Source organism: Lytechinus pictus, chromosome 18 (assembly GCF_037042905.1).
Source record: "Lytechinus pictus isolate F3 Inbred chromosome 18, Lp3.0, whole genome shotgun sequence".
Lineage (NCBI taxonomy): Eukaryota > Metazoa > Echinodermata > Echinoidea > Temnopleuroida > Toxopneustidae > Lytechinus > Lytechinus pictus.
The window spans coordinates 24,248,340-24,273,969 of NC_087262.1; the positions used below are offsets into that span (position 1 = coordinate 24,248,340).

Genomic DNA, 25,630 nt, shown 5'->3' on the forward strand with positions numbered 1-25,630 from the left:
GCAAATGATAAAAAACTCAATGCCAAAAATTAAAGAAAATATGGGTCTTTAAAAAAAGAGCATTTGAATAATAAATGATAGAAAAATTGTGGTGCAGAAACAAAAAATAGTGGGGTATATGGTTAATGTGGCTTCTAAAGTCACCATCAGAACTTTTAAACTTTATAGTTTCCCACTAAATAAATCAAGTTTCCTTACCCTTGACTTCAGACTACCCTAAAATGTTTTGTTCTAAAATTTTGAAATTTTATGATCTAATCCAGAAACAGACAACAGTCGGAGAGGAAACCATAAACCTTCAAGTCTTCTGTCAAGTAGATAGCCACCGATCTTGCATCGTTACGGATCAGCTAGGATGGTACGCTCTCAGTGGCGAGTCAAAGCCAGAGAGACAATCTGCAAAGAGGTTGAAACTATTAGCCTTCGGTCCTGCACTCCGTTCAACGTTAGATTATCATATCAAGGTTTACATCTCAGAAGATACTCCAGATGCATTAGAGGTAAGAATCAAAATCTCCTTTCATATTTTCATATTTTTTTATTTAGATGATTATCTTGTACACCTACCCCTAAAATAAACAGGTTCATGGTTAGACTAGAAAGGAATTCTATTACATCCTACTTTATTTCATGATTAAACTGCAAGTGTTGGCAGACAAATTCTCAAAATCAAAAATAAGTTAGCTTAAGATTAAAATTCTTATTGAGTAATATTTTCTAAAGGAAATCTGTGTCATTTTAGTATTCTTGCCTTGTATATGACATATTTTATTTAAAACATATCAAAATGTGGTGATATATTTTCATAGACCAATTCATTGTTTTTCCCGAATTAATATATCAACTATAAAGTGGTAGAAATAATTTCGATGGATGAGGTTAACATAAGAGTATGAAATTATTTGCCTTATTACATAAAAACTAGAATATCTTCTGTTGACTCTTGATGTGAATATAAATCCTTTTCATTTGGTACAAACATCTATTCAAATACCATTAATTTGGCTCCTAATTTGACAGAGTAATGAAAAAACCTCCTTCATTATCATAATTTTTAACAGCATATCTTGAATGTTGAGAGAAGACTAGGAGGGCAGCTTCTCCAAGGTAGCTGCCAATTTGATTACCATGACAACGGCAATAATCTAAGATTGGAGATCCAACATATAGTCCCTGGTTGGCAATGCAAGCTGGCCAAGAACTGTCAAGTAAGTTATCTCAAACACAATTTGATATCTTGCTCAGATAAGAGTATAGATGTTAAATATATTGTCAGATGTTTGAAACTCATTTTTAGTCACCATTTCTGGCAGGGGCGGGGGCGGGTTGAGTATCAATTCCACTAATCATTATGTGATATATTTTTAATCTTCTCTGTTAAAATTGATAGTTTGGGGAATTAAGATTTGGTTTGATAAATGAATTAATGATGCAATTGTAAAGTTGCATGTTGTAAGTTGACAAGTGCTTATAATCGAGAAGGATCAAGGTTTTTACAAACCAGTAGACCTGTCAAATGGAAAATCGATGATGAATTGGTTTTAAACAACTTTATGGAAATATTTAGTAAAGTTATGCAAATTTTTCACATGAATCTAACTAAGATCAGCAATAATGGATCATTTTATCAGACTGCTTGAAATATCTGTTCTTGCAATCATTTTAATAAAATACATTTTAATAAACTGGTAAGCAATAATTGCTGTAGCAAAAAAAAATCTCTAGTTTTGATAAACGAGCTATGAAGTAGAATAGAAATGAAACAACAATCTTTAGTGAGTCATTTTCAATGTTTCTTTTTTCCAAGGAGATTCCTTTCTACCATGTATGGAGCGGGACCTCTAACACGTTACACTGTTCCTTTGCGTTGGCTAAGACGGAGCCGGGTATCGGACCAATCGGCTGCAGGATAGAGGTGACCCAGGGCACCTATACAACCAGTATGCAGGTCATGGAGAGAACCATAGATGAGGTAGGTCGTGGTTCATTAAACTGACCATTAATGCTTAAGAGGTAGAGTGTCATATACAGGAGATCGATGCATTGGCAGTATTTAGGAATCCTGAAAATTAAGCATTATTCTACGTAGAATAATTACATTATAAATTATGCACTGAATATTTTCAGTCTTTTTTCTATGCAGCTTGATGTTGTGTAATATATTTAGAGCACTTTGAATGTTGCCATCATTAAGATTGATCATTTTTTTTATTAATCATTAAAATCCTTTAATTGGCAATGCAGTAAAATGAAATATTCTCTACTTCTTCTCCAGAGTTTGTATTGTGAGTCAATTGAAGCAAACTGTGACCTCAAGCATGGCCTTGACCCTAACCCCTGTCATCCTGTTGATTACTTCCCAAGGATCAGAGTTATAATAAATGCATTTTATAATTGTTAATTTGCTTTGAATTTTACCATATTTGATTAGGTATTCAAGATAAGTAAAGTTATTTGGCAAACAGGCACCCCTCCCTCCCTTTCATCCACCTTAAGTACATTAGTTTCTTGTATCCCTGATTAAAAATGTCTTTTCTTATTTTATCCTTGTTTAGGTTGTTGTTGAGCAAGACTTGAGACTAAATGGTTACAGCCCAAACCACATGGTACCGCCTCAGAACGCCTTCCACCTGTCTAAACCAGTCAGAACTGCCTTGTGCCAATGCCTTGATATCCCCCAGCCCAAGGGTAATGACTGGAAACTACTTGCAACAAAGCTAGGTGTCGATGGGTAGGTTGATATCATGAAGATAATGTTAGTCATTCTTGAAATCCACATAAAGAAGTTGTAGGAAATGAAATAAAGTATTGAAATCTTAACATGTAGATAGAATCTAGAATGTTTAGTTATTATTGGAGGTTTGCAAGCTATTCCTTCAAAGGGTGATAGGTCATTTTAAGGGGGATTTGTACAGCTTTTCCACAGAAGATGATGCTTTAGTCATTATTTCTGATTTTCAATAACAAACTCTACACTGAAATAATCAGATTTACAATTATTCATTCATTCGATTTGGGTGCCTGAAATGAATCTTGGTCAATTTCACTAGTAATTTCAATGGCATGGGTTTAATCCCACCGCTGCCACTGTGTTACATCTTAGTCACTGTCAACATTCTTTTCAATGGTATGGGTTGTATCCCACCGCTGCCACCATTTTACATCTTAGTCACTACCAAAATTAATTTCAATGGTGTGGGTTTAAATCCCACCACTGCCACCATGTTACATCTTAGTCACTATCAACATTTATTTCGATGACATGGGTTGAATCCCACCGCTGCCACCATGTAACATCTTAGTCACTACCAACATTCATTTCAATGGTGTGGGTTTGAATCCTACCATGGACCATGTGACATCTTAGTCACTATCAATATTCATCTCAATGGCATGGGTTTAAATCCCACCGCTGCCACTATTTTCTATCTTAGTAACTATTTGATGTTAGGAAGTCCTGAATAAAGACTTTGCAAACAGTGGCTTCCAGTTCTAAACTCTGTAGGCTCATTGATATATTTTGCTATATTGGAAGGGTATAGCCACCTCTTTTAGTAGAAACTACATAGTTTCATTTAGATCAGACTCATAAACACAATATTGTAATTTTCTTTTTCTTCTTTCAGATATCTAAATTTCTTTGGCATCAAACCAAGTCCAACAGATCAAATCCTTGACATGTGGGAAGCCAGGGACAGTGAGGAGGGAGCCCTCATGAGGTTGGCAGGAGCATTCCAGGAGATGGGTAGACACGATGCCGTCACGATAGTCCAGAAACAGATGGCTGCATGGATGTGACATCTGCCACCCTGTGATAGCAAAAGCGATCCAAACTTTTAACTGACACTCTCTAATTGGTGCTTACATGGCAATAGTCGTCTTTGTGAAGAGATGGATGTGTGGGGTGATGGAATGTTTTAGCAGCTATGAAGGTTTGGTCCCCTAATGGAACCAGGACCATGCAGGGACCTGGTCTCAATTTGGACCCGGAATTGCACTCATGACACAGCCTAATAGAAAGAAGATTTACCAGAACACACCATGCTAGTATAAACACCTCTGTATGATCTACTTGAGATGGATAAGACTTGTGATGAACAGTGATTTGAAAAATCTTTTCATAGTCTTCAGCAATTCTGAGGGTATGGTCTCATACCCTAAAGCACTGCAAGGTCTTCAGTTAGTATACTGGTTTAGTATTGGTATCCTCTTACATGATTCAAATCTGAGTCTTTCCCAAGACGCTGCACGCATAAGGAAGGAATAATTAGTCAGCTTGCCTGCATATAGTCGCTCACTGAATGCACACCACGATTCAATACTGCCTGCTTCACAATCATATTTTCATGCTACAGAAGGTCACATGAGACCAAAACTTTTTTTAACTGTGAGAAAAGGGTGATGACTGAATAAGCCTCACCCCCAAATATATTAATCCTTTGTTTGGGATAGGTAACTTATTTACAATGTGAAGTACTTTTTATATTAGCAATTCAATTCATCATTTTAATCTACCAACAGATACCATTTGTGTATTTATTACATAGCTAAATTTGGAAGCAATGTTAATGTATGGAATATTCTGATTGGTTAATAAGGATATTAACTTACAGAATAATCAATAAGGACATTTTATGGTAAAGCAATTATGGAAATCAAATGATGTGTGTGCATTCAAGGAAATAGGTTGAATTAATTGCAATCTTTAACCTTTCAAATGTCAAGTGTTTACGACAAGAAACGTGTCGAGAATTGTTTTTAAGGAAAGGCTTTTGACAGGTAAAATCATGAGGATCCAATATTGGAATTTAAAATTGTTTTGCTGCAATCATTGAGGATCTAATATAAATATATGAAAATAATCAGCTATCATATTCTTTAAATGTATATATTCTGTGGAAAGAATATAACATGTTGGCCTATTATTTAATACAGGGTTTTAGCCTGGTCATGCTTTTAGATCATGTTATTCTTGTCAATGAGATAAGATAATGAAAAGAATCCAGAATGTTTGAATTTGTGCATCCACTGAAATCATATGGAACATTCACTTACCAAACTGGTAAACTTAACCGGTTTAAACTGGTTCCATTTGCTATGAATGCAATTGAAAATTCCCCAACAAGAATACTTTATATAAATCTTTAAATCATGACTTTAGAATGTGTAACCTTTAAACAACTCCATAATTATCAATTCCATTTATGCAAATGTACCTTTCTAGGTTGTTTATTATTTTGTAAGTAGATCGAGTGCTGCACAATTTTTCTGTCATGACTTGCAGATAGATGAATGATTGTTCATGTAATTGCAAGCCATTGTTGGTGACCATAAGTCCTCTCTGGGTGTTGCTGTACATATTTTGTTTTTGTAATGTGATTTGCCCACTAAGAAAAAATGTGCACTTTTTAGATTATTGTTTTGTTGCATAATTTTATGTTTGCACCAAGTGTATGCTTGTTATTGTTCAAAGATATGTTAATATATTCAGAAATTATGTTTGCAGATATGGTAACAGCTTATTCACAAAATAGGAACACAATTTTTGCTATTAAAAATGGCTATGACTTTAGCACTAATGTAGTTTGATACGTTTGAGAGCTATGATTGATATTTGTTATAATAAACCCAGATCATCAAGGTATTTTTCGGGAGCGTAGCAAAGCCTAACACAACACACTTAATTGGGTATCTTATGAACAGTTACAAAGTCTGTCATCCCTGAATATAAAGTATCTCCAACTGTTATTTCATACGGACAGTTGCTGGAGTCTTCTAAATGGTGTTTTGTATATTGCTTTTCCCTCACTTTTTTTGCCACATGCAAAAGCTGCTCACTTTAGCCTGATACATAGGATTATTTTCATTGTTTCATCACTTTTTTCTCCGTAATGAGTTAAAGAATTGCACATAGGCCATTGGTAATGTATTTTATCTGTGGCCTATATATACTAGGTTTGAATGTCAAAAGATAACCAGGGTCACGTAGCACAAATCTTAGCAGTTGATAATATATGCTTGATTTTTACGATTGATTTTACGTACATTGTAGTCAATGCAATCACTCGTAAAAATTTGTTCTGTGATCAATTGACAAGCTTTGTGTTCTGTAGCCTAGGTCAAGAGAATTATCTTTTTTTCTGAATATGTGAATTCTATCTCTTCCGAAATGTTGAGCTTTGTGATTAGGTTATTAACATGTTGTTATTTGTTGAGTTGGGTCATTACTTTTTTTTCATTTTACTGGCTTGAGAAGTCATCTATGCAATGATTTTGGGGGCAAAATCGGCCGACATGAGCAACATTGTGATTCGATTGTGAGCATGATTCCATAACTGTGTAAATTGTGAAATATGTAAATGAATATGTACAAATATAATATACCTATCACTTTGATGAACAAATATTGTAAAAAAGAAATAATAGAATCTTGTGAAGAGAAAGAAAAAAGGAAAGATGTTATGATTGCAAATATTTATAACTCTTCTATTTGTGATTATAAATGGTGGTGGGGCTTATGATGATGATTATGAATGATGAGTGTACCCACTTTAATACATGTTAAATATGATTATAGATTTATATCACTTTGGGGTTTATTAAGTTGGTAATTTGTGTGTTCAACCCCAATAAGCTGATCCTATTTATGAATGGTGAGGATATTTTTTATAAAATGATAGATATCGGGCACGGGAAATGGTGTATATTTCGCTTCTATCTCTGTGCATATATACATATGTGTGTTTCCTCCATATATATATATATATATATATATCTGTCATGATATGATATAAGATCAGTCTTAGTGTCTTTTTTTCCTTTGTAAAAGATGTATCCTTCTGCATCTACCACAGGTGTTACATGTTCTTAGTTAATAGTAGAAGGTTTAATGCTACTAAGAACCATAATGCACACTCTCCATGTTTTTTTTATACCCTTTTTAACTTGCACAAATTTTTAGGAATTACATTTGAAAAGATGGTTCAGCCATATTTATACTCCCATAAACATGAAACCTGTTAATTTCATTTTTTTTTTATTATCTTAAGGAAATATTTATTTTGTGTAATGAAAAAAACTTTTTTTTAGATTATAGACTGGGGTTTGAATATAATTCCATTTCTATTTTTCAAATAATGTTTTACCTATATTTATCAAAGTGGAAAAAGATTTATGAATTTGAAGTGTATGTGTACACTCATTTATTGCCTGGCAAAAGGGCATTCCAATGAGATATGCCCTTTAAGATTTAGTAACATAGTGGCATAATTTGCCAAAAAGTATCAAGACCTCACAGAAATTGAGAGTATTATTAGCTCAAATTTGAACATTCTAAAAAAATGTATTTTTGCAAATTTTGCAAACCATCCATCCTAAAATATACTGCTTTGGGATATGTCTATTAGTTTTGAACTTATAAAATCAAATTCATTTATGTCATAACGGAAACGATAGGGAAGGACTTCATTGAAAAAAAAAACATTATAATATTTTCAATAGGGTTTCCTTCATACTCATAAGGACTGCTGCTATTAATAGAATGACACTCACTTGTCATACATTATACTCTGCATTCATTTGGAATAAAAGTGTGTCCTGTGAAATGAGAGACAGGTTTTATGTTTCTTTGTAGTTAAATGTTCTTTTTGTCCTCACATTGTCCAGTCACTATGAGATAGTGATGTAATCATCAAACTCCAAAGAAACCAAAGTACTTTTCCTAATCAGTACTTAAATACAACCTTCCTCTAGGTAGTTTGACAAAAGGGAGCAAGTACATATCAGCAGAAATTTAAGTGTTTTTTTAATTTACACTTTACAAATTGATCATTTGTTCCAGACTTCCAGGCAAAATTTCAAAGAAAGACACAATGAAACTTGTATGAGGTATGGCTGATTAGCATCATGCTCATGCATTGATAGTTGTGTGAATGAAAGACACATTTAGCTCTTTACCAAAAATCACAGTTTGATACATGCTTCCTTTTGTCAAAGTTGATCTTCTTACCATCTAAGACCTTCTTGCACTGTGCGATTTGCTGTGTTTTGATTTTGATAGTAAGTCACCATTACACAAATTTTAAGCATTCTCTCATTGAATCTTCCCGATTAACATTATACTCCATATGCATGAGAACCACTATCACTATGTGGAGCGTTGTGGCCCAGTGGATTAGTCTTCTGACTTTGGAACAGAGGGTCCCAGCCATGGCGTGATTTCCTTCAGCAAGAAATTTATCCAGGTTAGGTGAATGGGTACCCGGCAGGATTAATTCCTTGAATGCATGAGCGCGGAAAGGCAGCTCGAGCTAAAGCCGGGGTAATAATAATAACAACGCGCCTCGCAATAGAATATTTCTAGATATTATTACTATGAACTAATGGAAATAATGAGGCCTTTTCCTCCAAATAACCGTGATTATGATGCTTTTTCTTTATTATACTCTACGAATATTCTTTATCTCTGTATAAATATTCAGAATCGGAGAGAAACAAATGTTTTGGGTGATTTTGTTTGGGTAGTGAATAGATCTATTGTAATGTATTTCCAAAATCTAAACATGACTGATTGCTCATTGTAAGGTTGGCTACATTTATGCACTAGCTCCTTACCTATTGTCTTCTGTTTTTATGTTTTTAATACAACAAATACTATGCATGATTTTTTTCAATAGCAAATTTTGGTCTTTGATTATGAAAGTAAAAAAAAACTTCATTTTCCTATTGAGAATGTAAAGCATGGCACATATTGATCCTTAGAAAAGAATCAATATATTTAGCTCATGTTGCAAACACCATCTATCATTCTGTTAGTGTGAGAGCAGAAAATGTCAGTTTTACTGGTTGATACAATAGCTTTACTCTTTTTCTTGATTTTCTATGTACAAATAAATCTTTACCAGATCCAAAGTTTTTTTGTTACAGTAGCCAATAAATTCTGATTATTTCATTAAATATTAAAAGGCTAGGCAATAGTTTGAGTTACAATCTGCATTTTCAATACAATATGCTCTTCTTTGACAAGTTGTGTGTTTCAAAACTTGTTATTCACGTTTTTGTTAGACTTTCGTTACCTTTTGCTTTTTGTTTGCCCTTTTTACAAAGAGAAGGCAGGATACCTATCAAGTGGGCTAGATTCAATAAGACAAATAATTGTTTGTTATTAGACAGCAATTATAATGATTTTGATGAAAGATCAAGGAGGCGCGATAGCTCAGTCTGTAGAGCGGGGGTTTCGGAGTCTGGTGACCCGAGATCGATTCCCAAGAGGTGCGCTAGTGCCCTTTGGTAAGGCATTTATCCTCATTACCAGGTCCCTCAGAGAGGACCTTAAGCCGTTGGTCCCCTGGTTGCTTGCTCACAGGCATTCGTGCTTTCTTAGCAGTCAGGTAAAAAACCTCGGTATAAATAAAAAATATAAAAAATCAATTATGGGTGTAAGATGAATATAGACCAATCAAATAATAAGCAAAGTTTTTTCCTTCATAGTGATAATATTCCTGTGATAATATTCATAGTGATAATATTTTTTAAGGTTTTCATGGCAAAGAAGAAAAGCATAGTAGGTTTCACGATACACCTGTCTTGGGTAAACGTTGGTTGTGAAAATGACCACCCAAACTCGACGTTTTGACAAATGAGTTCTTGTCATCTTCAGGAGAATGAGCAAAGTTTGTACCCTGTTAAGGTGCTGTATGCACGATGCCTTGCTCTTAAAATTAGATAAAGCCTTCCCTACCACTGCTGACAGCCCTTTCCAATCCCTCTCATTCTCTTTTTTTTTTGGGGGGGGGGTGTGGCGAGGGGGGGGGCATTCTTCCTCACTCTTCCTATCTATTTTCCCTCTATCTCTGTTTTTCTCTGTCTCCTTCCCTTTTCCTTTCTTTGTTGTTATTGTCCAAAAAGAAAAGAACAAATTAAGAGGGTGTCATTTATTTGGTACAGATAAATACAATTCTATCTACTAAATCTAGAATCTGCATCAAATACATTCCCAGTTTTTGTTTTTAAATAAATGTCTATACAATTCAATAGGCATACATTATAACCCCTCCATTTTTGTTTAATACATTGTCCAGTTCATTGTTTGGGTTTTTTTATCATTTCAAAAGAAATGGTACAGAGCATATACAATGTGATTTTCACTTTTGATTTTTTGTTATTTTGTTGTCAAATTCTGACAAAATGTTGTCTAAAGAAGACTAATCTAATTAGATAATTATTGAATCATTACAAATATATGGAGGAGATTGGAGATAAGATAAATAACACTGTTATTGTATAGAGAGGAGTTTGATGTTTGTATGAATTATTAATAAAACTATGTTTCACTTGTAATAGCATTTGTGAATCGTTTTTGTATATTGTTTTTATATATTGAGATATTTGCAGAAGAATGTATAGAGATCTGATCTTACAGTGGGCATGAGAGTTTTATGTGTACATGGTGTATGAGATTTTGTTTGTGGTAGGGGGCATGGCGGATCCCCATATATATTTTCTAACAGGAGAGGGGCCTAAAAAGTGCCCACTTTTCTACTAAAATATTTTTGACAAGCCCCAAATGGACAAAAATTGTGTCGTTTTTATGACAATCACCCCTCTCCTCCCCCATCTGCAGTAGGGACCCCACATTTTTACATACTTTTTAATTGTCTTTCAAAAACGAACCCCTCCCCCCCCCCCCCTGAATCCACCACTGATGGGGAGAAAATTGGACTCCGTTTGTGATTTTTTTAAGAGAACTGAGTAAGAGAGATCACGAACTCAACTCTCTTACGATCACGCCCTTTTTAATAAAAGGGATGCGATCTCGCCCTCGATCGTCTTGTCATGATGACGTCAATCTTCTGATTTTTTTTCTAATACCATCTCCCCCGGTCACCTTGGCATTTTTGTGGAATCATCCCCCACCCCCGTAATTTTCACTCAACCTCAGTACATGACATGTATCTTCTATCTTGGGGCGGCGCCCCTACCCTGGCACACCCATTCATCATTTAATGAATCACCTCTCAATTCGTCACTTTCAGCTTCGCCACCATTGTTCCGTTTCTTTCCCCTCGCCACCATCCGTCATACCAACATCAATACCACCAACACCAATACCAATACCACCAACACCACCACCAGTCTGCAAAGCTCCACCACGCCCTCGAACCCCAGTGGGTCTATACCATCCCTTGTCTCTGCCAACCGTCTCGATCATGACGAGTCTCATTTTCCATTCTTCCGATGACCATTTTCACCTTGGATCGATACCGCTGGAGCGTTTACCTCCGCGCGGGACATAATAAAACATTGGGAAATTTTCATCGATTCGTTACAATGCCCCTCAATCACCCCACACAAAGCCAACTTTGTTGCAGGTCTTTTAATCTCTCATCCTTCTTTCTTTCAAACCTCATATATTGATTTTAATTGTATGGGATTTCGAAATGTTATTGATGCGCTGTCGAGGCATAGAACCAGGCAACGCAGTACACACGAGTCGGCTGTGGCCGGTTCTTTTATTGATATTTTCACCTGGGTTTTGATGATTACCGTTGTATTCCAGTTTAGAATACTTTAGACTAATCCCTGATACATCATCTGTGGGAATAATTCTCTTGGATCTTTGCCGATCTTTGTTTCTTCTTTCATATTCATTGGTCATCATTTTGTCTTCAGTTGTGGCATCATTCTAACACGATTGCAGTTCTAGCCCCTATATTCAATGATAATTTTACCAATCAATTTCGACCTAACATGAGCACTGGAGTCATCAGCTCATACCAGGGATCTCTTTGATACATTCATCAATGTCTTTGCTTGGATGAAAAGTTATTTCCCGGAAACGATATTATGGCAATCTGGTGATATCTGTAAGCTAGTCTGCCTTCATCAATACATATAGGCTTTAGTGCCTTGCGGGTTTACGAAAGGAAATCATCAGCAAGCTCTAAATTCAGTAGTTTATACTTGTTATTTCGCCAAAACCGAGGAGTCTTCTGAAGAACTGTATATCACGAAGATTTGGAGTGTCAAATAAATTCTCTTCATAATTGGGAATAATTTCACATGAATATGATATGATCTGCACTAGGCGAATCTTCCCATGTTCATATGAGAGCACATACCAATATACCAGTACACGATGAGAACTCTTAGTCAGCATCATCAGATTTGAGATATAATCTATGAATTTTCCGCCAAATGTAGTTTGAACACAAACAATCATTTTGGCTGATTTCCTCAAAATCATTTCCGTTTTGCTGCTATGTTGAATGGAGCCGCGTCTTTGTGACAAATGTGAAAACATTCTAGACGTTAAACAATTACTTTGCAGCTAAAGATCTACCTTCCTAAGGAAACGAAGTGTGAACTGTTGAGCCCAAGAAGATGGAAGATACTTGACCGACATAATCTGCTCCAGGCAAAACTGGGTCCAGAGCTTATCAAGCGCAATCTTAATATTTATTGTAAGTATAAGTATGACGTCCTTGTTTTCATGGTAGAGTTTAAACGCATTCATCATAATCATTTCCTTAAAAAAAAAAACTAGATTTATTAAGTTGTTTTCTGGAAAGATCCTTATCAATTCGAACATTAACTTTCCCAGAATTAATTTTGAAAAAAAACATATACAATATTTGTCATCTTTACAAAACGTTGAATTTAAAGAAAAATGAAACCACTAGAACAAGATAGCTTGTGCAAAACCAGAAAAAATCAAAGAAACAAATCAACGAAAGTTTAAGAAAAATTGACTAAATAATCAGAAAGTTATGGGCATTAAGTTTAGATCATTATTGTAAATGTAGATCCTATTGGCAATAAGACAAAGGTGTGTGATGTCACATGTGAACAACTTTCCCAATACTTTGGTATGTATTTCACTTAAACTGCCCCTTACATGACATCTATCAGTATCATGTATTCTTTCTATAGGAGGGCATGTAATACAGATTTTCGAAGAATACATAATGGATGAAGAGTTTGTATCACCATGAGAAAGAGTAAAAAGAGACATTTTGAGGATATTTCATAGTCCATCAAAGGGAAAGTTGTTCACATGTGACATCATACAACTTTGTCACATTGCCAATGGGAGGATCTCCATTTTTGTATTAATTAGTTTTTAATTTGACAACTTCAATTCATATACAAAATAAATACGTATGACAAATTGAAATCTCATCTCTTTACAAATTAATAAATACCTTGGCAAGTCATAAATTTACCACTACATTTGTTTTCCTTAAGTGTTATATAAAACACAATATCAGACATCTTCCAATACATAATTATAAATAATGTTGATGATAATAACATGCATTAAGAGTAAAGTAGTACAATAAACTCAACATACTCGGGCTTTGTTCGAGTGTTAAATATTAACAAAACATGAAAAAGAGATTTTCCAAATGCACAGAAATAAATCATTAATGAAACTTAAATGAATTAAAGCCATTATCATTTTTTTCATGAAAAACCCACCACCTTTGCCTCTTTAGTCATATATTTCATATCCTAACAACAAATCTCAGCCCTGGACCCTACCTACCCCCCCCCCCCCCCCACCCTCCCTAAAACACAATTTTTTGTATTAAGAAGTTTTTATTTGTCAACAACTTCAATTCATATACAAAGTAAAATACATACATCAAATGAAATATCTCTTTACAAAGTAATACATAGATACATTGAGAACTCATATATTTAACACTTTACATTTTTTTCTTTTTTTCTTGAGTGCTACAATAAAATCTAATAAATTCAACGTACTCAAATTTTTTTTTCCAGTGTCAAATATTCACAACATAAAAAGATATTTTCCAAATACATAAAATTAAAACATTAATAAAACCTAGTCGAATTGAAGCATTTAACAATATTTCCATAAAAACCCCACCACTTCGGCCTTATTAATCAAATGTTTCTTATCCTAACAACAGAGTCTCGGCCCTGGACCATAGCATTAGTGATCGATCCCAATATTCAAATGCTCATAACTTTCTCGTTGTTCTTCCGATTTTTCTCAAACTTTCTTTGATCTTATTCTTTGATTTTTTCTGTTTCCACGCAAGCCCATTTGTTCCAATGGTTTCATTCCCCTTTAAGAATGATATCAAGAATTGTATTAGAATTTGCAACACTATCAAAGTTTATTACAGTTATACCGAAATCGCTGTGCATTCTAAGTAGAAATAAATAAAATAACATAAAATAGATATACAAAGATAACACTGTCTTCTGATAATGACTCTGGAATGTTAAACGTGAGGCGGCCTTCCGATGCTTCGGTGACGCAGTCGTGTTACCAGACCAACACCACTCTCCAAACGTATATATATATATATATCTTTTTCTTTGAACAATAGTTTATTTTAAAACGTCCGTCAATTATCTCTTATTTCCATCAGTAGGCATTTTATAAATCATCTCCACATGATTCTACTCTTATTTTTTAATGAATATCATGGGCATGTTCCTATTCCATAGATCGAGATAAAGATACACGTCAAATTTATCAATCAAAACCATAGAAATATTCTAAACGTGATTTTTGCCCCTCAATTAAAGAAGCCTGGGAAGATTTATTCATTGAATACATTTTCGACATTATATTTCTAAAATTATACCTTTCTTTTTGTTAATGAAATGCAGCCATGGCGTCCCTCGTTACATGTTAGGAACCCAATAAACAAGGCTTTGATATGAATAGATGAATGATACCGGCTTCCTCGAAAAAAAAATCCTTTGATTTAAAAAGGAGTCTGAGGACTTTTTGTTAACGCCAGAAATGATTCTTATGTATTTCAACTGCAGACAATTCATGCGTGGAGTATTATTATGATTGTATTGTCCAGATTCGAACACGTTATATTCCCACGATGCCAACTCGTTGTTATAATATTGATAACAATAATTATAATGTCACATTTGACTGTTTGACATTGCCTCCTACCCTGAATTAGAATGTGTTTTCATTGGCATTTACAAACGTAGGAAGCATGCATTGAAAGGAAGGAACACAAATAGATCATTCGTTTTATAAATGCTTAACTTTTGTCTCTGTTTGGAAGCAACATTATTAGCAAGATGAGAAAAACTTGTGCAAAACTTCCCTTTAACCTTTAGATATCTGCCTAACTAAACTGCACGTTGAATATCAGATAAATTATATCAAGCTTAAATTACTGTGGCTGTTTCTAATTTCTTATAGTTGTCTAATTTAATGCCTTGCAAAGTTGGTGTTGCTGCGAAGACGAACCTATTTTGTTTTTGCAAACCTGATAGTTTTAAGATTAGTCAAAATCACTCAATTGCCAGTAAATTCACTTCTATTAATTTCAGTTCGACTCGTTTCATTTGCAATTAAATAATGGGTTGATAGTTAAAAACTTTTCATTTAACTATTCACAAACCCTTGTTTTTCAATTACAGAATACCAAAGATCAACCATGTCTGCGTCCGTCGACTCCCAGGCGTACTACAAAAATCGCCTTGACAAGTTCAAATCCCGGTCGAACCGGATCTTCAACCGGGCTCAGAACCTAAACCGAACATTAGATCGGCAGCTAGAATCGTCAGTCAAGAGCCTGGCGACCAACCGTGACGTCAATATCCGTCGCGACCAGGAGAAGATCTGGATGGTGACGGGAGCTGGACTTCATCCACCGAAATATTCAAGTGCCAAGGAAGATGTGCCGTCGTATCTTCAAAAGCAAGCGCATGCGACGTTACCAACCCCTCAAGAACTCAGCTCGCTTTTACCAAACAAGAAGGCGAAGGAGAGGACACAATCGGCGGGCAATTATAGGCAGCTCTCTAAGAGACGGTTATCGTCGATGAAATCAATGGATTTGAACATCATCCATTACCGCAAATCATTGGAAAGCATGCGGGAAAGGGAAATACTACCGCTCTATGAGATTATCCAGGAGAACGAAGGTGGTGATGACGTCGATGGTAGTGGTGGTGATGTGGGTGTTGGTGGTGTTGAGCAGAAGGAAGCATCACCTAATGGGTCGCTGTCTGTGAACACCCCATACATACGACCAAACACGGCGATACCTTCATCATCAAGCAGTAGACCTAGTCAGCTGGAACGACCAAAGACATCGATACCTGACGCAGCTAGACGCAAGAGACGCGAGTCCGTTCCAAATGCAACGGCCTTAATGATTGAACAAGCGCAGGATCCGAAAAACAAAGTCCTAAGGACAAACTTTCTGGACATGTACAAGACGCAAATGGCAAAGCACCAGCGAAGAATGTCTGCTATCAAGGATAAACGCTCGCCGAAGGCTACAGCAATTACAGAAGACCCGAGTGAAAGACCTCGTACCGCTGGCCCGACGATCGCAGAGGAGGACGAAGAGGACGAAAGAAGCCAAAGCACAGGGTTCATGTCGGATACGTCTGCTTCTAATCGCCGGAAAAGTCTGCGGCAGAGGCTCAGGCGAACCAGCTTGGCCGCCGTTTCTGGCATGAACACTTTGCATAAAGAGGTCAAAAGCTTCCAAAGCTTCCGGAAGTTTAAGAAGGAGAGTCTGAACGTCCTGGAGAATGATATCCCCAGCATTGATGACCTTGAAGAAGGAGAGTTGTTCGATGAGATGCGGAAGTGTAGGTACATCCGATGGGGCGAAGATGAGGAGATGGTCGAGAAGTTAAATGAAGATCAACCCCTCACCAATCACTTAAAGAGGTTATCTATTGATACTACGAAGAGACCGAAAAGATTCCTTAAGAAACTGAATGAACAACACGAGCCTGGATCTTGATTGACATCGGGATATTAAAAAACTTAATTGAATAATTTTACTTATACTAAACAATTCTTGCACCAGGGGCGGATACAGGATTTCAGAATGGGGAGAGGACACATGATCTTTTTTTTTTAACAAATGAAACACAAGAACGGGCGTATTTCCATCGACACCAAAATAATAAAATAATGGTTGAAGGCACGGATGAGGGGCGCTATATACACCAAACTGACCAAAGGGTACTATTTTTTTGTAAAAAGTTGGTTATGCGGGCGAATATATAGATTTTTTGTGTTAGCGTTGTTGGCTGGTAATTGGAACTTAGATGGACGACGATGTATCAAGAGAAACCATTTTCTAAAAATTGTTTTATCCTTTCCTTGACCAAATTTGCTCTCATGAACGGTCTGAAACTGCCCGGGGGGGGGGGGCATTCAAATATATTGCTGTACACACGCGTGACCAAGAAATTTTCAAACACCCCCTAAACGAGTTTTTCTCTGTGTGCAATATAACCCCCTAAACAAGTTTTTCTCTGTGTGCAATATAACCCCCTAAACAAGTTTTTCGCGGGCTTTATTTACACATTTTTGCCCCTAAACAAGATGTCGCCAAAGTGTGACCTCGGGGGAAAAAGCTTGGGAAAAAAAAACATACCCTGAACACGTTTGGCTAGTCTTAAAAAAAAAAGCTTTGGGAAAAAACAAACCCTAAATACGTTGTCCCCGCGATTGACCATTGACCAGTCTTTCAAAACCACCCTTTTTCTTGAAAATCGGTGTTTTTGATACCTCGAATAGGGGGCATGGGCTTGACTCACCCCCTCCCTCCCCGAGATTGTCAAAAGCTTACCTATACAAATCTTCGTAAAATGTGCACAGGATCCTTTAATATTATTTTATTGGTAGGCTTCGACGTTTCGCTCCGTCGCTATCATGGTGTTTTAGAATAGGCCTATTCTACATTATCTCCTAAGGAGATTGTCCCCCCCCCCCATTCCTGTTGGTGGTATTTTGAAAAGTACAGTCAGTTTCCTCATAACTCTCCTCCTCAGTCCCCCATAGTAGCATACTAAGAACTAAGGGATCTTGAACAGATCAATAACGTAGCCAAGTGGACATGATCTAACTCTTGATGGCGCTATGCAGAAATTTATCCAGAGAATAAAAAGAATGTAACGAAGATAAAAAGTGATTTTCTATTCTTATCTGATTGTAATTGCATGTTATGCTAATCGTGAATAAAATTCATATTGAATTGCAGTTCTGTATCATATTGTTGTTTTTTTTTTTTTACTTTCTACACACATTGATTTTCTAATTTCATTTTGATGGGAAATAATTTTCGTTTCATAAGAGCTACACATCTTCTCATATTTATTCCAAATTTTTGAGCTATTAGATGGCCATTCACATCAGAATTCCATATTTCACTTTGTATAACTCCATATATCAAGTATATTTTTCTTTTCTCTTTCTCTCTTGTTGCCATCCCCTGATCTCTCTGCCCCCCTCTCTCTCTCTCTGTCTTTCCATCTCTCTCGCTCTCTGTCTTATGTCTTTCCCTCTCTCTTTCTCTCTGCCACTTGTCATTTTGTTATCCTTGTCCTAATTATTCACTTAATCACACAAATTAATCCCAAATGACCCAATTTTTATACAATTTCATGAAATATATTAAGTGAAAATGTATTTATTAATACTTGTAACTTAACCACATGTATGTTACTATATGTTATATTTACAACCTGTGAACTATAATGGTATTTGAACACATAGATGGAGTACACTATAGTTATTTTTAAATATAATAATACATGATATTCATGCAGAAGGGAATGAATAGCTACATAACTCATGAAACTGAATACTGATGAAATTTAAAAAGGTCAATTTATAAATATTTGATTACTGATTAATTTTTTATTTACCAAAATAATTGAAGAATCGGTTAATAAAATACTGAATCAATACATTACAAATTGACAGGGAGTCATATTACACACAACCTTACAAATGAATGGGATATCAGTGAAACAAGTTTTTCCTAGACGTTTCACCTGTGATTGCTTTCCAACTAATTCTCAACATGTTGTGACAAAAATCAATAGAAAGCTTCTTTGGAACATATCGGATGTTAATTCATAAATTACAATTCACCATGATTTTGAATAAAATGTGGCTTTCCATATTCAATTTGAAAACAGAAACTGTCTGGTTGTACACATATTCCATATAGCTCATTGTAAATACCATACATGTACATACTGGAATGACTGACTGAAATATATGGAAAGCCAAATGTGATTCTCAATCATTTTAATCATACAAAAGTTGAGCTATATAGAGATCAAGATTCACACTATCATCCAGATCTTTGTTTTACTGCATAGTACATATATTGTATCTTCCCACCATATGATTGAGATTATTCAACATCAAATATCCTCCTTTAGACTGAGATCTTTGATAAAGTGAGAGGCATGAAGATATTCTTTTTGGATCTTTCCTCAAACTTCATTTTCCAGACGTTCATGAAGTCTTGCTTAAATTTAGAAGCAGCATTATGGCTTTAAAAGTTCTATACAAATGATTACACAGTTCCATGATGTGAGTGGGATTAAGTAATAAATAGAACATGTGTTTCAAGCTCTTCTGCAAGAGATTTCACAGCTATATCATGATCAACTTTGCCATGATCAATAATTTATTCAAACTTGTGACAGGTGAAATTAATTTCAAAGTTGAGATAAATAACCTACACAAATTTCTGTTAAATTCACCAATAATAGATGGTTCCAATATTCATCTCTAAAAACATAATATACATTCTCCTAGAAATCATGAAATAAAGCTCAGGTGAGCATAGTTAGCCAGACGAGAGTTGGTTTTTAAAAACACCCCTCCTTTTGTGATAAGAAAAGATGCATGACACCGACCAAATTTCATCCGAGGTGTTCAAAGCATCCAAGATGGCACTTCACATATTGTAATGTACATCTAACACATTATTTAGGAAAAAACATACAAACACCACACTCTTTTCTATCAAGAACCAAACACAACTGAAATGATCTCTAGTTTGAGATTGAAATTTTCAAGTTTACAATTTACAAATAAGCAAAAACGTATTGTCATCTTTGACAATAGGCTAATGTACAGCACAAGAAAATATGATCATATTAAGGTTTCAAAGTTTCAAATTAAAAAGCATCATCTATATAACATCATTCAAAGTAGACCAGGGCCCTGTTTCATAAAGCACAATTGCTATAACAAATTTACTATCAGCCAATCAGATTGAGGGATTTGAGAAGCTTTTAACTGTAATTGCAAATTTGTTATTATAACAGGTTTTATGAAACAAGGCCCAGATCCGACTTTGATCTCTGATGTCTGGAAGCTCTCTTTCCCAATGCTAACATAGAGGGCCTGACTGTCAATCCCTAACCCAATGCCAATCCTCTCATCTCTATGAGGGGATCGGCATTGAGAGTCAAGCCCTTATGTTAGCATCGGGAAAGAGAACTTCCAGACATCAATGTCCAATCTGGGGCCCATCTTACAAAGAGTTATGATTGATCCAATCAATCACAACTATGGAAAGCCAGCAACGTCAACATCTAAAATACATGTTTGTTCAAAATATTTTCTAGTTATGAGGTATATTCATACATTAACTGTTTTCTTGACAATTCAGTATGCTTCTCTTTGATTTCAAAGGACATTATGCAAATTTCCTAAAGAAAAAAATTATGACACTGATGGATTTCCATAGAGTTACGATCGATTGGATTAATCGTAACTCTTTGTAAGACGGGCCCCTGGACTACATTAAAAGTTTATTTGACCATGATGTTGTCTACTTAACAATATAGATATTTCTAGTTCAATCGATATGTCACACACAAGTATACAGTCCACAGGTGCTACTTGAGGCTCCAGCCCTGTTGAAATTGTTTGTAATAGACTCTGTTTCATACCTCATTAATACACAAATAATGAATTATTTCAAAATAATTTGACATTCTTATAAAAAATATCAATACTATTTAGATATTGTTTTCAGAGACTCGACAATATTCATCCTGCAAACTTTGACCACATGACATATAACAAGATTTAAAATAGAATAATATAGTGCAAACATGCAAAAGGTTCACACATTTTGACATCACACTTTTCGAGTGTGATTGGGATGTCACAATAGCAAGTTTTCGCTGAGCGATGTACGGGGCTTTCATCGATGCGGGCATATGGCAAGCGTGTTAACATTTATTCCCATTTCTTGATTTTGAGAATTGAATTATTGATATCAAGATTACATTCCTGATATATAACCATATAAAATTAAACTCTCTGATGGGCGATTCCATGCTAGAAAAATCAGCCATTTTCACAACATTTTTCAACCTACTGTCCAAACAAACAAGGAACTTCAATGTATTTTGTGGTAATAATAAAGTACTACTGGGTAGTCATGTAAAAAAATGGCAACCAACAAAAATATGTTGTCTATGGGTGAATTAGAGCTGAAAATGTTGCGTGTCGTACGGGACATTTCTGAGTCCCGTACGACACACAAAATTTTCACCTCTAATTCACCAATAATCAAACAATTTTTTGTTGATAATCAGTTTTTCACATGACTACCCAGTATAACTTTATCATTGACAAAACATAAATTGTTATTGTTCAAGAATCAGCTAAGAGACTAGATATTGTTGTTGAAAAGTCCCTTACGACACGTATGGAATCGCCCTGATAATAATCATGGCTCCATAAGACAACCCCCTACAACATGGTCCCTTCTTGAATCTATGAAAAGAGAGAAGATCTATGATCTATGTAGGTACAAATTAACTTTACATATCCATACAAACATTATAGTACTGAATCAAACTAAGCTCTTCTTCACAACACATAATGGCTTATATTCATAAATAAAGATCTATCTCTTCCCCCCTGTCTAGTTTCAAGAGCAATTACAGATTGTTTCCCGATGACTAATTAGCTGCAAGTGACGCTAAATGCGCCTTCCCGTAAGGACATGCCTGACATAAGTTATTGGACTATTTTAATAAAATAAATCAGGGCTTCCAAATGAGAAGGTAGGTAATAAATAAATATATTAAAACAATTGATATATCATGTAATCTTATTTTTAATATATACAAATACTTCACTGTTATTTTTAAGCAATAATAAAAATACATTATAGCTGGACTACTTTATAGTCAGCGGAGGAAATTATAAGTGATACGTTTTGTAAAGATTGTGACATATCAAAAAAACGGCGGCAAAAGAAACTAGTGTGTCTTTAATTAGACAAAACTAAAAATAAGGTTAATTAAATTATTTTGGTCGCTACAGAATCAAGGCCCATATGAATTACTTCTTATGCCTGTAATGATACAGATGGTTTCTTCCATTGTTTGAAACCATGATTGAAAAAAATGCAAAGTTCATACACTAATTACACCTAATTTTGGTAAGGAGTCCATGTACATGCTTTATTCTTAATCATACTTTCCTATTTATGGACTATTACCTATTTATTAAAAGTCACTATGCGCTCTACAATAAATGCAGCATAATTACCCTGGCTTTAGCCAAGCTACTCTTACGCTCTTAAGCATTTCAAAGGAATAAATTCCAGGTACCCATTTACCTCACCTGGGTAGAGTGCAGCACAATGTTGATAAATTTCTTGCTATTGTACCAGAGCGCCAAGTTCAATGCTATGGTTTGAGTCCAGAGTTTTCATGTAATTTTAAATAAAAAGTGGACACACTAGTTTAAACTTATGGGTTCATGATGCATTAAGTATAGCAACAAGCAAAAATTAAGCACCATGTGACAAAAGAATGCTCTCTTTATAGGACCCTTTGTAATATAATAAAAAAATTATGCATAAAACTAAGAGTAATCAATACATGAAGTCTCCATAAGCCACTGTTAAATAAAAATTCCTTTGTTAAATTGGGGCATGAATTGTGGCCACTGATTCAGGCCCCTGAAAAATAAAACTTCAGAGCACAATTCAGCAGGTGCCTAGAGCAAGTTCTAATCTCATTCCATCTTTTCCCTCTTATAATGCTCCCTCTTCTGGGTGGATGTAACAATGGACCATAGAGAAACTAGATCCCCCATGGAGAGAAGGGAAAATTTAAAAGATTGAATACTTTATCCTTAAATAACATAATTTCAGAAAAGATCAATGAGAAAATAATCATATATGAAACTGGTCAGTGATTTCATATCATTATGTTCACGGTTTAATCATATCTTTAAAAATATTTCAGAAAATATTTTTTTTTTTTCTTCAAAGTCTGAGCATCTTAAAGAGGCCCTTAACCCTCCCCCCCCAAAAAAAAATGCCAGCTACATGTTCTTTCTAAATAGCCTAGTAGATATTGTTTTCTGTACCTTGAAGAAATAACCTGGATGCTGCAACGTCTGCACAGTTTTTCAAGAATTCTTTCCCTACCTGAAGGCTCTGTCACATCGTTCCGTGCAAACCAGGGGGGTTGGGTTGAGTTGCAGGCAATCACCCGCAATGAAGTTTTAAAGGGATGGTCTGGGCTGCAAATATTTATAGCTAAATAGCTAAACATTCCCACTTTCCTTTTTCTTATGTTATTACATGAAATCATAATTGTTTCATTTTTTCATACATGTGTAAATGATGTGTCTCCATTATGATGAAATAAGTTGCACTTGCAGCAATAAATAAATAATGCACTTAATCAGTTGTCAATCCAATCGTTTAAAATCTTGGTAGAAAAATTTTGAATAAACCTAATTTCATATAATAAAATACAAAAGAACAAGTGGGGATATGACATCATCAGCCCACCTAATGAACATTCATAAAGACATGCCTAAAACTGTTTCACCGGAATAATGCAAATCTTTAAAATTCAATAACTTTGTTATTTGTAATCCGATTTTGATTAAATTTTCAGCATTTTCCTCTGTGAATTTTACTCTATTTATTGACATATAAATATTTCCAGCCTGGACCATCCCTTTAAGCATGTTCAAAACTTTTCCGCAGGCAAATCAGACTTGCATGCGCTTCTGCGGACAACATGCAAGATACTAGAGAGATACTGTTAATGCAGGCGACTTGCGGGTAGCAAAAATAGTCATCCACAAGTCACATGCAAGGCTTGCATGGAACAATATGGCAGGGCCTTAAACTCCTTGAGTACCATTGTACCATAAGGCAACATGTCAAATCCTGCAGCCTTTTTCTGCAGGAATAAAAAAAATGTTGGCACAATGTCTTTTAATTGCGGCTTTCCTGCATTCCTCATTCTCTTGTCTAAAGCCCCTTTCACAATTGACGTACGACCACTTGAGACCTTTTGGTCGTGCGACAGGCTGCAACAGGCATCAATCGCCAGTCATCTCATAATATCGCACAGAGGCTTTCACAGTTGCAACAGCTGTCGTACAACAAAAACAAACAGTAAAACCCGTTGCACGAGTAAGTCACTTATGATCCTATTGTGCTCGTGCGATCACATGCGATTGTTGCACGAAAGATTGCGAGGGGAACGGTCGCACACAACGGTAGTGCAATGTTGTAAGCCGTTGCGATCGGTCTTGCAACAGTCTTATGGCCCATCATATTATCGCACCCAGTCGCAAGACAGGTCTCTGTACATGTAGGTCGCTAGCACATGTGCAAGTGTTGTACGACCTCCAGTCGAGTAAATGCGACTACTTAGTTGTGCCACCTCTCGCACCAAGTCGTGCAACGTTGAACAACACTCCCACCATGATCGCCCGACCGATGGTACGACCCCGGATACGAGCTGATGCGAGTGAATCGGTCGTATTTGATCGCGTTCGGATTTTGAACATGTTCAAAGTTCAGATGTGACCAGTCACGACCACCTCGAGTTCGTGCGACCGTCTACAACGACTGCGAGTGCTCGCAAGTCACCAAGAGATCGATCGTGCAACAGCAGGAAAAAACTGTTGCAGGCGGTCGTAAACTGGTCGGATGTTAATTGTGAAAGGGGCTGTACGGTCGCATACATGCGAATGCAATGGTAGTGGAATGTTGTAAGCCGTAATTTCGATCGGTCTTGCAACAGTCTTATATTATCGCAACCAGTCGCAAGACTGGTCTCTGTAGGTATCTAGCGCACGTGTAAGTGTTGTACGACCTCCAGTCGACTAAATGCGACTATACGTAGTTGTGTCACCTCTCGCACCAAGTCGTACAACGTTGAACAACACTCACACGATGATCGCCCGACCGATGGTACGACCTGATGCGAGTAAATCAATCGTATTTGATCGCGTTTGGATTTTGAACATGTTCAAATTCAGATGCGACCAGTCACGACCACCTCCGACCACCTCAAATTCGTGCGTTCGTCTACAACCACTGCGAGTGCTCGCAAGACACCAAGAGATCGATCGTGCAACAACAAGAAAAAACTGTTGCAGGCGGTCGTAAACAGGTCGTACGTCAATTGTGAAAGGGGCTTTAGATAAAATCTGAGGACTGCTAATGAAAAGCTGCTTGCAGGATTCCTGGGGAAAGACGTGGCTCTGACTGACGATAAGGGGCCTAGAAGGACAACACTCTTGGGAGGACAACTCCACTACAAAAATTCCTACATGAAAAATCCCTGAAAGCATACGCTGTCTCCGCCAGAGTAAAGTTATCCTAGGGGCAAGTCTTCCATGAGGACACCTTACCTATACGTAAATGATAACTACTAACCCTCTCCCCATTAAAACAGCTGCCTGTCACTACAAAGGAAGCTGTCCTCAAGAAAGAGATGGTCTGGAGCCCAAATTCTTCATCACTGCTTTGTCTCAACAATGAACTGCCTAACCATTGCATTA

General features: G+C 36.0%; 2 protein-coding genes across 2 annotated transcripts in view; both read left to right on the plus strand.

The window, feature by feature from the left end:
- Positions 1-6,791, plus strand: part of LOC129281741 (netrin receptor UNC5C-like) — a 104,885-nt gene extending 98,094 nt beyond the window's left edge. The window contains exons 12-16 of the mRNA XM_054917656.2: positions 264-500; positions 1,062-1,208; positions 1,808-1,972; positions 2,556-2,731; positions 3,627-6,791. Of these exons, the coding sequence (XP_054773631.2) occupies positions 264-500; positions 1,062-1,208; positions 1,808-1,972; positions 2,556-2,731; positions 3,627-3,798 (897 nt within the window). The 3' untranslated portion in view covers positions 3,799-6,791. The remainder of the gene's footprint in view (positions 1-263; positions 501-1,061; positions 1,209-1,807; positions 1,973-2,555; positions 2,732-3,626) is intronic.
- A 4,674-nt stretch (positions 6,792-11,465) lies between these two features.
- On the plus strand, positions 11,466-18,019 carry LOC129281271 (uncharacterized). Its single transcript, XM_064113337.1, has 2 exons — positions 11,466-12,461; positions 15,430-18,019. Exon 2 carries the CDS (start codon positions 15,447-15,449, stop codon positions 16,770-16,772), a length of 1,326 nt encoding a protein of 441 aa, XP_063969407.1. The 5' UTR covers positions 11,466-12,461; positions 15,430-15,446; the 3' UTR covers positions 16,773-18,019.
- Positions 18,020-25,630: the final 7,611 nt, after the last annotated feature.